General features: G+C 39.5%; 1 protein-coding gene across 5 annotated transcripts in view; it reads right to left on the bottom strand.

Annotated features, from left to right (window-relative positions):
- ASCC3 (activating signal cointegrator 1 complex subunit 3) overlaps nucleotides 1–14,777 on the bottom strand; it is a 508,218-nt gene that overhangs the window by 17,839 nt on the left and 475,602 nt on the right. For all 5 annotated transcript variants that reach the window (XM_073336864.2, XM_073336863.2, XM_073336867.2 and 2 more), the window contains one exon: nucleotides 11,689–11,913. In XM_073336864.2, the coding sequence (XP_073192965.2) occupies nucleotides 11,689–11,913 (225 nt within the window). The remainder of the gene's footprint in view (nucleotides 1–11,688; nucleotides 11,914–14,777) is intronic.

A 14,777-nucleotide genomic window follows, 5' to 3' on the forward strand; every position in this document is an offset into this window, starting at 1 on the left:
GTACTGTTATTCTGATCTTATCTTTTAGGAGGGGTTAGTAGGTTTCTGTTATTCTTGGGGAATGTTTTTGTACCATTTTTGATATTGGGATGTTTTGGTACTACTTGATATTGGGATGTGTCTGTGTGAGTACTCTGTGCCTAGCACTTCTTAGAAATGTGTTTTTTTGCAATATTAGCTCTGTTTTTGCCAGATTTTGTGAGCAGGTCCTGCCTTTTGCTCACAGCTAGTCTTTGCTTTGTATTAGAAAAGCTCTGACTACCACTTTAGCCCAGGCCTCAAACCAGGCCTCTGATACAATGGCTTATGTTTCAGGCTCTCTTCCTACTTATTCCCCCCATTTTTGTCTTTTTATGGGGAGGATGTTTACCCATTGTCCCGGAAAAGCATAATGCATAGACTGAAGATGGCCCAGTGGGCTAAACACTGTTATGTAGCCACCTTAGTTTTTTATTTACACATTTATGCCCCATTTGTTCGTTATTTTACACATTCCCTCATATGACTGATGGACAGATTTTATTTTTTAATTGTTTTTAGTTTTTTATAGTGAACCTGGGAATGTTAAGCCTGGGACCATGACTGAGGTGTGAGGTGTAGAGTTGTGCTTTGATAACATGTGGGTGACATAAACAGACCTTTATGCTTAGTTGGTGGTCAATGAGATGGGCTTTGGTTAGGATTATAAGTGTATTGTGCTTTTACCTTACAGAATATTATGGGTATATGTACTAATATATATGAGGGATTACATGATTTGTTTGAATAATTAAATACCAGCTATATTTTTATAGAACTTGTGATAAATGATAATATATGGGTAATATTGGTATGCATAAATATATGTAAATGCATATGTAATAATATGCATATGTATATATGTTTGTACCTTAAACATTTTTTTATAGGACACATTTGGTTTAACACACCTCACCAAGTATTTAAGAATACAGATGTTTAACAGCCCTTACAAACTGTATAAGTACAAACATTTGCTTTTAAAACATTAATAAGCATTTGATTATTTTTAATAATGATTATTTATTACTACATCAGTGTTGGAACATAAGAACAGCCATACTGTGTCAGACCAAAGGTCCATCTAGCCCAGTATCCTGTCTTCCAACAGTGGCCAATGCCAGGTGCCCCAGAGGGAATGAATAGAACGGGTATGCCCTGTTGCCCATTCCCAGCTTCTGGCAAACAGAGGCTAGGGACACTATCCGTACCAATCCTGGCTAATAGCCATTGATGGACCTATCCTCCAAGAATTTATCTAGTTCTTTTTTGAACCCTGTTATAATCTTGGCCTTCACAACATCCTCTGGCAAAGAGTTCCATGGGTTGACTGTGGGTTGTGTAAAGAAATACTTTCTTTTCTTTGTTTTAAACCTGCTGCCTATTAATTTCATTTGGTGACCCCTTGTGTTATGAGAAGGAGTAAATAACACTTCCTTATTTACTTTCTCAGCACCAGTCATGATTTCATAGACCTTGATCATATGCCCCCTTAATAGTCTCTTTTCTGTGAATAAATTGAACAAATATTTTGTTAAGCTTGAACGGAATCAAGGTATTGCAAATGTTAGGCCTTAAACTTTCGTATACTTCAAAATGCAAGCCTTGCAAAAATAACGCTTAAGCTTGTGGTGAGGACGCGCTGCAACCAAATAACATTTTATGCTGACTCCTATGTACTTATCAACACCAAATTACCCACATTCAAGATCCAATTGTCTACAAAAAAAATAAATAGGCCTAAGTTATACAAACAACTAACAACTGGACATAAAAATTAAATACGCATCAATTATACAACTAGGGCAACCACATAAACAATGTGGCCCACCCTAATTGGTTGGTCTGTTCTAAAACACGGCCGTCAAATCAGACAAAAAGGACGAAGGCAGAGGACTGTGTGTGTGTGTGTTTCGGTCATAAAAAAACCTAACCCACACCCCCTAAACCGAAGGAATGTGCACTTCTCAACTGTCTGTACCTGGACAGTGAGAAAAGCGGCCAACTAAAGGGTAATGTATTTTCGGATGAATGCAGGGTAAGTCTACAAAGTAAAAAAGTCTGGTTGCTCAAGCCAAATTGATCATAGTTGTATCAATACTGTAGCATAAAATCAATAGTAGGTGGCTGATGCATAATAGCTTTGCATGTATTTATGTTGGTCTTTCAAGTAGGCTGAGAGAATGCATATAATGCTGTTGTTCATTAGCTCCTTATACGTATAGTTGTGTTTGCCTTACAGTATTTTGTCACCAGAAATATAAAACTGGTAAATAAAAGCTTTACTTATGCTTGTCTTCTGGGCTTTTATTATGACCTGCCAGAACCAGCATATGTAAAGTCACTGTTCAGAAATTCGCAAAATGGTCCACAATATTACATGTACTTGCGCTTGTTCTCAATATAATCTGCCTTTGTATTAATTCTTATTCAGTGCTGGTCTTTGGTCTTCCTTTTTTTGTTTTGTCTATGCTGTTATTACAGTCAAAAATCATTAAAAGCCTATCTTAAAAAATAATTAGTAGTTCTTACTTATTTTATATGAACTTCATTACATCTGTGTTGGGTGGTGGGAAGTAGCTAACACCCCAGGGTAAATTAGGGCCCCGAGGCATGCCTCCTTCTTCCTTTATCTCTGCATTTTCCAAGCTGAAAATTCCTAGTCTTATTACTCTTTCCTCATTTGGAAACTGTTGCATGCCCCTAATTTTTGTGACCCTTTTCCAATCTATCTTTTTTGAGGTGGGGTGACCACATTTGCACATTTGACTAAACTTTTATTGAAGCAGCACTAAGGCACACAGCCAGCGCCTCATCTGCCAACTCTGGGAGATGGAGAGAGCACTGAGATGCGCTACTTTCCTGCATTCACCATCCCCAGTCTGGGAGATGGGCAATGTTTCCCTGGCTTTTGGAGCTGGCAGGGAGGCATAGTGGTGGGCTCTCTTTCTCTCCAGCAGGTGGGCTGGAAGGCTTTGTGCAATTGGCAAGAGCCTTCCCTGGAAACTGAAAAATTCTGTTTCAGTTTTCCTGAAGTAGAATTTTTCCTGTGAAAATTTTCATAGTTTTTGATGTTTTGCCCTGTTTCAGGACAAAACTTTCTCAAGTACGAAAATTTTCACGGAAAGGGATTCTCTTTTTTCGGCCAGCTCTACTTCAGAGTACTGGGCCTAAGAAGATAACTTTTGAGAAAAAAAATGTAATAACTTTTGCTCTGCAAAAGTTAAATACTTTTTTTTTTCAAATGCAGTTTTGGAATTGTATACCTGTATAGCTATAGTCTCAGAGGAAAAGATGGCTTACCTTATTTGCAGTTAATAGGAATGCAGCCAGTAGGGCAGATGGCACTCCTCTTACATTATTCTCTGTAACCCATCTCTTTCACACATTTTCGCCTCCCTCCTCCACCTGCTTTGCCACCCATTACTACACATGCTCTTTTCCATCCCCCACCTCCTTGAAAGTCTCTCTGATGCATGCCAACTAAGACCTTCCCAGATGCTTTATAAGACCCTCTATCTTGCTACTTCAGTCTCTAAAGTAATATTATCAATGTGATCTGAACTATGGAAGGCATTGATCATCTATTGCAGTGGTTCCCAAACTTGTTCCGCCGCTTGTGCAGGGAAAGTCCCTCGGCCTGCACTGCTTCCAGCAGCTCCCATTGGCCTGGACCAGCGAACCACGGCCACTGGGAGCCGCGATCGGCTGAACCTGTGGATGCAGCAGGTAAACAAACTGGCCTGGCCCGCCAGGGGCTTCCCCTGCACAAGCAGCGGAACAAGTTTGGGAACCACTGATCTATTGTATATATTTGGTTGAGCACAACATTCTAAGTTTCTTACTGGTTTTGCTTTAAACAGTTTAACAGAGATAGATCCAGCCATGGATTGCGATACTGGGAACATGAACATTACAGTATTTTATCCAATTGGTCAAAAATTTGTTAAGTTCCAGAAATCCAATTTATTCTTAAATTGTTATTAATTTATAAATTGATATACTGTACTATGCTGATCAACCCAACAGCACAATAAAGTACTTTTGAAAAATTCCCATGGCAATGAAAACCCACTCTCACCAATATAAACAAGCTCCAAGTTCTTAAAGATACCATTATATCCAATTTCAGAGCTTACACCAGCATACTGAGTGCAGCAAAAAGCTACAGTCATTTTCTCAAGATAAATATGCCCTTTTTAAAGGTTAAGGTCAATTTCCAAGCAATAGTACAATATTTTGTCAATAATTAAAATATTTTAAGTGCATTTATAAGAATTTTTTTTCAACAGCAGCAGTTGTTCACAGTTACTTTCTCCTGAACTTTTGGCCCCATAAGGTTAGCATTCAGGAAGCTCAGCTGCTGTCTAACAAACTTAATTAATCAAAAAGTCATTTCCGAGCAGTAAGTATGAGTAAAAGTGCTTCAAGTGTGCTAGCAAGCCTACAAGTTAATCAAAATGCTAATGCAGTACAAATTAAAGTTGTGATTAACATTTCACAGTAGCTGCTTAAGTGAATTGATCACACAAATGGGTTAAGCATTAGTCATTTCCTCCAGCCCCAACTGGGAAAAGGTTTGTTATGGGTGGGGGAGGGATTGTACATAAGCAGCACCATATCATCATTAAACTGTCACCAAGTGCTGCCATACAACAGTTTACAAGTTTATCTATGGTGTGCTCCCCTTCCCCCCAAACCAAAAACAAAAAAACAGGTTAAAAAAAATATCATAGGCATACAAAATAAATTACCTCTCTAAAGAGAGCTGGCATGTAAGTTCCCCTGAACATCTTGTATGCAGAGGTACTCCCTCTACAGCACTACACATGTGTGTTTATTATCTGTAAATGAACACGATCAGTGCAGCACACATCCTAGGTGAAGGGTTTTCATTACTCTGTTGCTTCTGCCCTTCTGAGCTAGGATAATATCAGTCCAAATGTGGAAGCAGCTAGTATTACAATGATGACTGAATTCAGCTACCACCATCGGTGTGCTACACACATTCATACACAGTATATGTACTGGCTAAATGAATGTGTTTCAGAAATTTTGTCTATATTTTAAAGTTTATTTAATTTTTCTCCTCCTTTCCCTCCTTCAAAGGCCCTATTTATTTTTAGTAATACACACATCCATTAAAATGGAGTGACTATCCCTTGCTCCAGGCACTTCTCAACAATTCTTAAATATACAACCATAAAATAGACCGCTCCTGTAGCTGCCTCTCTTCATCCACTAATCACATTATCTACAGCAACCAGCAATAACACAGCAGCTATAAACATACTTAAGATCTTTAAGATCTCCCATCAGAGCCTTCCCACTTCTCCACAACTAAGGAAAACAAATGGACTTTGGAACATGCTCTAAAACTAGGGCTCTTAATGATGAAGGTAATGGGGAAAGCAAGCTCTAAAGTGGAGGGGCACAGTCTCTGTCTTATATGTGCAGGACTATGATTCAGGCACCTCTGCTGATCACAAATGTGCTGATATGACAGCAACCTATCTTCCAGCTGAGGAGTGCTAGACATAGGTCCCTCTAAAGCACGTCACTGAATCCGGTGAGTCACAAGATACTTGTGAAAAGAAAAGGAGTACTTGTGGCACCTTAGAGACTAACCAATTTATTTGAGCATAAGCTTTCGTGAGCTACAGCTCACTTCATCGGATGTAGCTCACGAAAGCTTATGCCCAAATAAATTGGTTAGTCTCTAAGGTGCCACAAGTACTCCTTTTCTTTTTGCGAATACAGACTAACACAGCTGTTACTCTGAAACCTGTCAAGATACTTGTGTGTACAAAGGTAGTGTATATGTTAAATTTAGTTAAATGGGGCAGAATACTTGTTTCTGTCATATTTTTAAGGTGCTTTCTGAGACAGCTAATGCAAAAGATCCAAGGCAATTACCATAAGGTTATTATTATTCATTATTTTACAGTACCCCAAAGTGTGCTAGGCCTCACAGTTCAAACAAGGAACTAAGGTCCCTGCCCTGAAGGTCTTATACTCTAAGTTTGGACACGAGATAGCAAAGGGATAACAAAACAGCGATAAACAGTTCGGGTTACGGTACTACAATCCCATGGTTACTCAGTTAAGGGATGTGCATATTTCTCACTGCAAACTGTACTTCTGTCTACAATTCCAAATCTGACTTCTCTTCTGTCTTCTCTCAATGTACAGGTATCCTACTGAGATGTGCTTAACACATCCATAGGCAAACACTCTTCAAAGGTTAAGGCTGAGCTCCATGGCAGTCCTACTCCCTGGAAATACTAAAATGTTTTATCAACGATTACATTACAAGTGGAGGCTCGTAGCCAATCCAAATGTAAAGCCAGCTGCTGTCATATTATTTCTCAGTGAAAGTGACTGCCCTGCTGAATATGAGATGGATTGTATTACTATCTCAATTATCCATTTCAATTAATACAAATATAGTAGGTAGTTTCAGAACAGGAGAGTAAGAGCTGATCACCGAATACACAGCCAGAAAGTATAGGGCTTGATAAGAGAAGCAAAAAGGAGATTAGATTTATTCTATTTCACATATTATTAAATCAGGAACAGGAACAAAGATGGGGCATTGCTTTTAAAATAATAAGCAATACTACTACACTATCAAAATATTAGATGAATCATTTAGTTAGAATAAACACAAATTTTGTCTTCTACTATAATGGTCTTCATCACAATCCTTTGTTGTAGGCAGTGTAGTTGTAGTCATGTCGGTGTCCCAGGATATTAGTGACAAGGTGGGTGCGGTAATATAGTGGACCAACTTCTGTGGTGAGAAAGACAAGCTTATGAGCTTATACAGAGCTCTTCTTCAGGACCTGGCAGGCACAGAACCTGAAAAAGAGCTCGGTGTAAGCTCAAAAGCTTGTCTCTCTCACCAATAGTTGATATTACCCTCACCATTGTCTTTCTGAAGAAATATCAAGTTGTCATGCAACTGTTGGCATGTTCAGCACTATTCCACAGAGCCATATGTCCTCTTTTAGTGAAGCAGGATGGGAGTGGAGAATGGGACATATGAAGACCATGCAGAGATAATTTTAAAAACAATTATTTGTGTTATGGTAATGTCCAGAGACTTAGCTGAAATTAATTACTATTGTACTAGATGCTGTACATTACACATAGCAAAAGACTGAGTTCTTTGGGTCAGGAACAATTTAAATAGAAAAGGCAGACAAAGAGTAGGAAAAATGGAGTAATATCCCCTTTTTACAGCTGGGACACAGACAGAGAGAGATGAGGTGATTTACTCAAGATCAAACAAGACGTCTGTAGCAGTGCTGGAAACTGAACCCAGATCTCCCAGGCCTCAGTCCTATGCCTCAAGCCTAAATCCATCCTTCCTCTCACTGGAAGTGCCTTCATTAGTCCTCGTCTCTTACTTTTAAATGTGGGGCACAGCCTTTCATACAGAAAATTCCTGAAGCCCCATCAATGACCCCAAAGCCATTAACTGCCAAAGCTGTCATTCAGCTGCCAGGAAGACCACACAACAACATTCCCGGGATTTGTGCAGCAAATAGGAATGGACACCACATGCCCCTCGCCCAGTCCCAGGTAAGTATATGACAAATTTCACTGTAACAAACACCTTGTTACAATGAACTAAACCCAATGTCTAAATGATATCAATCATAGCAAGGCTATAGTGAAACATGTTTGTCCCCCTTTCTACAGCAACAATTGTATTTCTTTACTGGGACAGCAGTAAGACTGCTGGAACCAGATTATTTTTGGTGGGGGAATAAGCTCTTTAACTGACATTTGAGCTTATGAATTTGTTTTCCATCTTGAGCATATTTCAACATAGAGCTGTAATATAAAAAAACAAAACGTTTAAAGGGGCAGAAGAAATCTCTGTTTCAAGAAAAGCAATTTTATGATAAAGGCTGCAAGCACTTTGGATTGGGAAAGTGAAGGGTTTTAGACCTGTACCTAAATGAAAATAAGCTTGTTTGAACATATTTACCGTTGCTTACTCTGAAAGAGGCTTTTGTAACAGAAATTAAACTTTAAAAGAGATCAGGGGACATTCAGTCTTAAAAGAAATTATCCCAAGATGGAAGTGAACATTTGTTGGTCCCTGAAGGATCCAGGAAAACAGCAGACTCATGGGAATTGCAATATATATTTTTGGGGGAAGTTCCATTGCCTTTGGTATACAGAAGGTCAGACTAGATGATCACAGTGGTTCCTTCTGGTTTTAGAATCTATGGGTCTATATAATGACCACTAAATACGATACCTTTGTTTAAAGACACCTGTCTTGAAAGAGGAGAAGGAAAACTTAGCCCTGGTCTACACTAGCGGGGGAAGAGGGGGTAAACCTCAGATACGCAACTTCAGCTATGCAAACAGCATAGCTGAAGTCGGCGTATTTTAGGTTGACTTACCTGGCCGTGAGGATGGCAGTGAATTGACTGTTGCCACTCCCCCATCGACTCTGCTTCTGCCTCTTCCGAGCTGGAGTTCCGGCGTCGACGGGGAGCGCGTTCCGGGATCGATTTATCACGTCTAGATTAGATGCGATAAATCGATCCCCGATAGATCACTTGTCTTCACTGCCGAGCTAAATCGATTTAGTGCGTTTGGTGAAGACACGCTACGTTGATGAAAGCATGCTCTCCAGTTGACGTAATTAATCCACCTCAATGAGAGATGGAAGCTATGTTGGCGAGAGTGTGTCTCCCACTTCCATAGCGTGGTGCAGACACTGTGTTAAGTCGATGTAAATTACGTCACTCGGGGGGGTGGTTTTTTCACACCCCTGAGCAACGTAACTTACATCGACTTAAGCGGTAGTGTAGACAAGGCCTAAGAACTAAAGGGCAGGCTCAGAGACAGAAGGAATGATGGAGTGGGTGAGAAACATGTGGGAGACTTGAGTTTAAAGAGGCTTGTATGTGGGGGTGGAAAGTAGGGATCTTCCATTCTGCAGTGGGCATGAGATGGGGTGGGAGTTCAGGGCCTCTCTGCTGAGACATAAGCATTTGAAATTCTCCTCCAATGGCGCTTCATTCGCTCCCTGGAGCACCAATGCAGCACTGCTGTGGGGAGCCCACCATAGCTCAGCAGTTTGAGCACTGGCCTGCTAAACCCAGGGTTGTGAGTTCAATCCTTGAGGGGGCCATTTAGGGATCTGGGGCAAAAATTGGGGATTGGTCCTGCTTTGAGCAGGGGGTTGGACTAGATGACCTCCTGAGCTCCCCTCCAACCGTGATATTCTATGATGTGCCCAATGGCAGGCTTCACTCCATCAGTTTACATTTTGTTCACATCTTGAAGGTTATCTGCACAAACTTGACAGCTGGAGTCTTTTTAAAAATAAGTAAATAAATAAAAGCTTAGCATCTTGAACACAAGAAGAAAGCCTCTAGGAAAAAATAATGGCTCACTGAGCTGTCACAATCTGACCAGTTTGACTCCTGATGTCGCCTCTGCCCCTCCCCACAGTGGTTTACACACACACACACACACATAGAGAGAGAGAGAGAGAGAGAAAGAAAGAAAGAGAGAAAGAAAGAACTATACACACACACACAAATTATCAACTGATCCTTCTCCGATCAGTTCCTTTCTCACAACTAAGATCTTTTTTCTCCACCCCCGTTGACCCAGAGTTCATCAACAGGTCAATGCTAGGGAAAAAGGTAACAACCAGTACGGAAAGTGTAACTCTGTCTATTGTTTAAGCTTTAGGAACTTTAACCTTCGTTTGGAAACCATGACTAATAAGATGAAGCAAATATTCTCCCAAGAGAGGTAAACCACGTGACAGTTTCAAAACACAAAAATGTTTTTCTCCCTTTTTTCTCGCTCTTTCTTTCCTGCCTCATATGGCTGTGTATATATCAATATCTATGGGTAGAGGACAAAGGCACAAACAGGTTCTGTTATAGTAAGATATTGTTCAGGAACTTTTTTTTCTGCTGAATGTAACTCCTGAATACTTCATTTTTAAAAAGTGACAACAGTTTTAAAAAATCCCTATCCTGTGATAGGGATTAGCACATTAGTACAAATATTTGTACTAAAAATAACTAAAAAGATCTTTAGTTCATTTTTTTTCCTAACTTTCTATGTAGTAAAAACTCATGGATATGACAAAATATTATTTAAATGAATTACGTGCTTTATATGAAATTGAAGTGAAATTTCTGACCTAACTAATGATGTCTATCCTGTGGACTCCGTTCATAATCAAAGTTTAAAGAAAAAGAATTTCTCTTTAAAATAAATCTTCATCACCTTTGTTTTAGTAATTAGAAATATAGGGAGTGGGGTTCCTTTCAAAACCTGTTTGCCAAGTTTCTGGCTACAGAAATAAAAATATCTGTGATATGATTTGCTTATTACCCTTATCAGACAATGGCACACCTTCTTTGGGAGGAGTGTTGCCATGGGACCTCTCTCATGAACTGGTTTTACATTTTGGCAGCTTGGCACAGCCAATAAAATGACTCTTATTACTTATTTGTATTAGAACAGTGCCTAAAGGCACAATGAAGATCTGGACCTACTTATGCTAGATCAGTGGCGGGCAACCTGCGGCCCATTAGGGTAATCGGATTATGGGCTGCGAGACATTTTGCTGACATTGACCATCCGCAGGCATGGCCTCCCCGTAGCTCCCAGTGGCTGCGGTTTGCCATTCCTGGCCAATGGGAGCAGCGGGAGGCCATGCTTGCGGACGGTCAACGTTAGCAAAATGTCTCGCGGCCTGCAATCAGATTACCTGTGCTATATGCTGTACATACAAATAGTAAGACCACCCTCAGGATCTTATAATCTAAGTAGACAAGACAAGAGAAATATTGCTATCCCTATGTTTCGCAGATGGGGAACTGAGCCAGAGACAGATTAAGAGGTTTGTCCAAGGTCACACAAGAACTGAATGCCAATCTCCTGAGTCTGAGTCCTGTATTTTAACCACAATACTTTTCTTCCTCTTTAGAAATAGCAGGTAGAAGCTGGCCTATTTCTGCTTCAAACTACAGCTGCACTTTACCTGCCCCACAGAACTGTGTAAATATTCCTTTTACTCTATTCCAGATTTATACTGATGCTCTAAAATGTCCTTGATGGGGACAGTTGTGCATGTGGTTGTGTGTTATGGGTTTTCTTTATGGTCAAATTAGAATGCCTGGGGGTATGGGCTTTTTGTGGAACTGCAAAAGTCACAAACCTGGAGAGTGGTTTAAAATCAGTTTGGATAGTGGCAACCTGCTCTTCCAGCCCTGTCGTAGTTGACAACCGGAGAATATAGCAACTGAAAATCTCATCTAAAATTAGATTGTTAACACCCACAGAGTCAGCACCTATGTACTCGGCATTAACAATACTGAAAGTTAGTGTTGGTGGAAGTAGTGAAACCAGTGGCAACAACTGTCTCTTTCAAACCAGTACCAATATCTATTGCCATTCAGTTTGATCTTTATTTACGTTCAGTTCTGTAATGTTGTGGGCATTTGGTCACTTTCTAAATAAATTTGTGTCTGAGGTGGTTCCAGTCCTCAACAAAATCATATTGCAATACATCTCCAGAAAACAAAGTGGATTTTTCCTGGACCAAAAAAATATTCTAACACATTAATGCCAAAGAATAAAGCATCAGATAAAGTACGAAATGGATTACTGTACCTGACATATTCTTATAGATTGGTCCAACACTGTCTTGGTATCAGTAGCATAGTCTGGGCAAGGCAGCATGGCACGACTAAAATGGGCTTGCAGCAGCAGATGTGTTTTTGTGTGGGAACTGTCAAATGAATGAGGATTGACTTCAATGGGAAGATGTTTTGCCAACTCATTGTTCATCTGATCTTCATTGTGTCTCACTGGAAGATCTGCATACTCTTCAGCATCCTTAACAAAAAAAAATTAAAAAGGAGGCAAAATAGGTTTTTTAGTACATAAAATGCAAGAAAGCAATTGCAATTCAGTAGAACTATTTTGCACTGTGCTTCTTTTAGGACATTTATAATAAACTACATGGAAATCAAAGTATGTAATAAATAAAGTGGTGGGGTAGCTCCCTTTGATGGACACCCAGCCAGCCAGTTAGCTACAAAATCCTTCTTGGTAGCTTTTCTCTGCTTGCTTTACCTGTAAAGGGTTAAAGAAGTCCCCTAGGAAAAGAAAAGGAAGGCACCTGACCAAAAGAGCCAATGGGAAGGTAGAACTTTTTAAAATTGGGAAAGAAACTTTTCCTTTGTCTGTTGTTCTCTGGGCTGCAGGAAAATGTAGCAGCAATGCTATAAGCAAAAATGCTTTGTAAGGTTTGAACCAGGTATGAAAAAGTATCTTCCATACCTAGAAGAAATAATTTGGATAGGGAATGTTTAGTTAGATGCTATCAGGTTTATTTCTTATTTTGGCTTGTGGATCTCCTCTGTGCTAATCCCAGATGCTTTTGTTTTGCTTGTAACCTTTAAGCTGAACCTCAAGAGAGATATCTTGATACTTAATTTTTGTAATTGTTTCTTTTAAGATCGAGCAAAAAGCCTAAATTCAAAATGTATTTCCTTTCTTTTTGTTTTTAATAAATTTTACCTTTTTAAAGAACAGGATTGGATTTGTGTGTCCCTAAGAGGTTTGTGCATATGTTGTTTGATTAGCTGGTAGCCACAGCTAATTTCCTTTGTTTTCTTTCTCAGGTGGGGGTAGTGGGTGGGGTGAAAGGGCTTGAGGGTACCTGACAGAGAAAAATTCCCAAGTGCTCCTTCCTGGGTGGTGGCAGCATTTACCAAGCCAAGGTCAGAGAGAAGCTGTAACCTTGGGAGTTTAATACAAGCCTGGAACAGCAAGTATTAATTTTTAGAATCCTTGCGGGCCCCCACCTTCTGCACTCCAAGTACCAGAGTGGGGATTCAGCCTTGACAGAGTATATAGCTGAGATTTTGCTAAAAACCACCATTTTGGCTAGTGATGTTTAAACATCCTTTTGCTTATTCCTTTATAAAATAAAAAAAAGATGCTAGTAAGAAAAAAAGTTTGTTAAAATATTCAGGAACCATTCAAGTGTTTGAAATACTCTTTATATATCTGATCTTTATATTACAGCAGAATAGGGCAGATTTCATAGTAAGTACTGAAATATGCCCATTAGTCAAATACAGTATTTGAGATCTACTACATAACCTAATAGAGGTCATCTATCACCCTAAATGGCCCATAAAGTGATGTAATGAAGCCCATCTTAGACTTAAAGCAAACAGTCAGTAATGCACATTTTCATTTTTCAAAGAATATCCAAATGTTTCTGCTTTTCTTTACACATTCAAGACACACAGTGGGTTTGAAATCAGTCTAACAACTCTAGTCTGTTTATTTTAAATATTACAAATATTTAACGTCCAAGCAATAGATGATCAATGTCTAAAAGATTCTTAAAACTGCAAACTAATTACTAGGGGTTAAACACTACCTCTCTTCTGTGCCTTGTAGAGGGGCACACATGCTGGCTATGCTTTGCAACTGATGTGTGTGCAAGGGCTTTCTGGAACCTGCACAGGGGCCCTGAGTAACAACAGGAGTTCCCTGTGTGTCTGCATGCAAGCTTTTGGGGATGAGCTAGGGACAGGCGGGGCTAGTAGCAAGGGCAGGGCTGGTGAATCTTGTAGTGTACTAATCAACTGTCCCAAGTGGACTGGGAATCCAGCAGCAGGAATACTGCATCCTCCAAATTGTAGCTTTGGCCACTGCGTGGCTCTACTGTAGTTCTAGGACTTAGAATTGGGGAGGATTCCTTTTCTTCACTGTTCACATGCACCAAGCGCATCTACTCTGTTTGGTATGGGAAGGATTTCATAATTTCCTAAAAGTATGAAATTTTGCAAATCAAATAAATATGTGATGTCTTTTGTGCCTGTAATTAAAGCAAACAGATTCCTTTTAGCAACTGGGTCAAGGAACATTTTGGTAGTCTGAAAGACAATGCTGTAATAAAAGGAGAATGCCTTCATAACTGTGGATTCAGCAAAGAGACTGAAACTGAAGATAAAATATTCAGGGTTTTGTATCTATCTTGCACTACAGATTTGATACTATGGGCTTTAGTCTCCAATCAGACTTCCTGCAAATCCATACTAATTACATGTTCACAACGGTAAATAATTCAGAGTGAGATATAGGGGAAAAAAAATGCTCTTTTTAGTATACCTTGGTGGACTACCATAATTCATAGTAGCTTAACACCTGATTTATGTCCCAGTTTACAGGACACCTTTGGAACTTCTTTGATAAACGTTCTACTGTTAGCCTGTTTAATAATAAACACCACTAACATTATTTTCAAGTTACATTTATGGCACACTGAAATTACACTTACATACTGTAACGTAAATGTGAAAGACTGACCGAGTCTAGAAAGTTTAAGAATAATCAGAAATAAAAGCAGTGTCATTAATTTATTTCATACTTTGAGAACAGATTAAAAGTGAAGACTGACCAAAGACAACTGCTGCTTAATCCTTGATGTCTCTGCCAGATCTCTTGTGAAAACTGCGGTCATTTATTCTCTAAACCTAAGGTCACAATCTTTTAAAGCCCTATAGAACGTTGCATGTTTGCTCGGCTCTTTTATTTAGCTCACATCCCCTTCAAAGATATTTTAAAGAATATTTACCAAGGAGATTCTTTACTTAGTTTTGCCTTGCAGTTTCAAGCAGCAGCAGGAGACAGGAGCAGGATCAGCTGGGCGATTCCAGACTGACTGGTATTCCTAAAAA

Source organism: Lepidochelys kempii, chromosome 3 (assembly GCF_965140285.1).
Source record: "Lepidochelys kempii isolate rLepKem1 chromosome 3, rLepKem1.hap1, whole genome shotgun sequence".
In the NCBI taxonomy this organism is placed as follows: Eukaryota; Metazoa; Chordata; order Testudines; family Cheloniidae; genus Lepidochelys; species Lepidochelys kempii.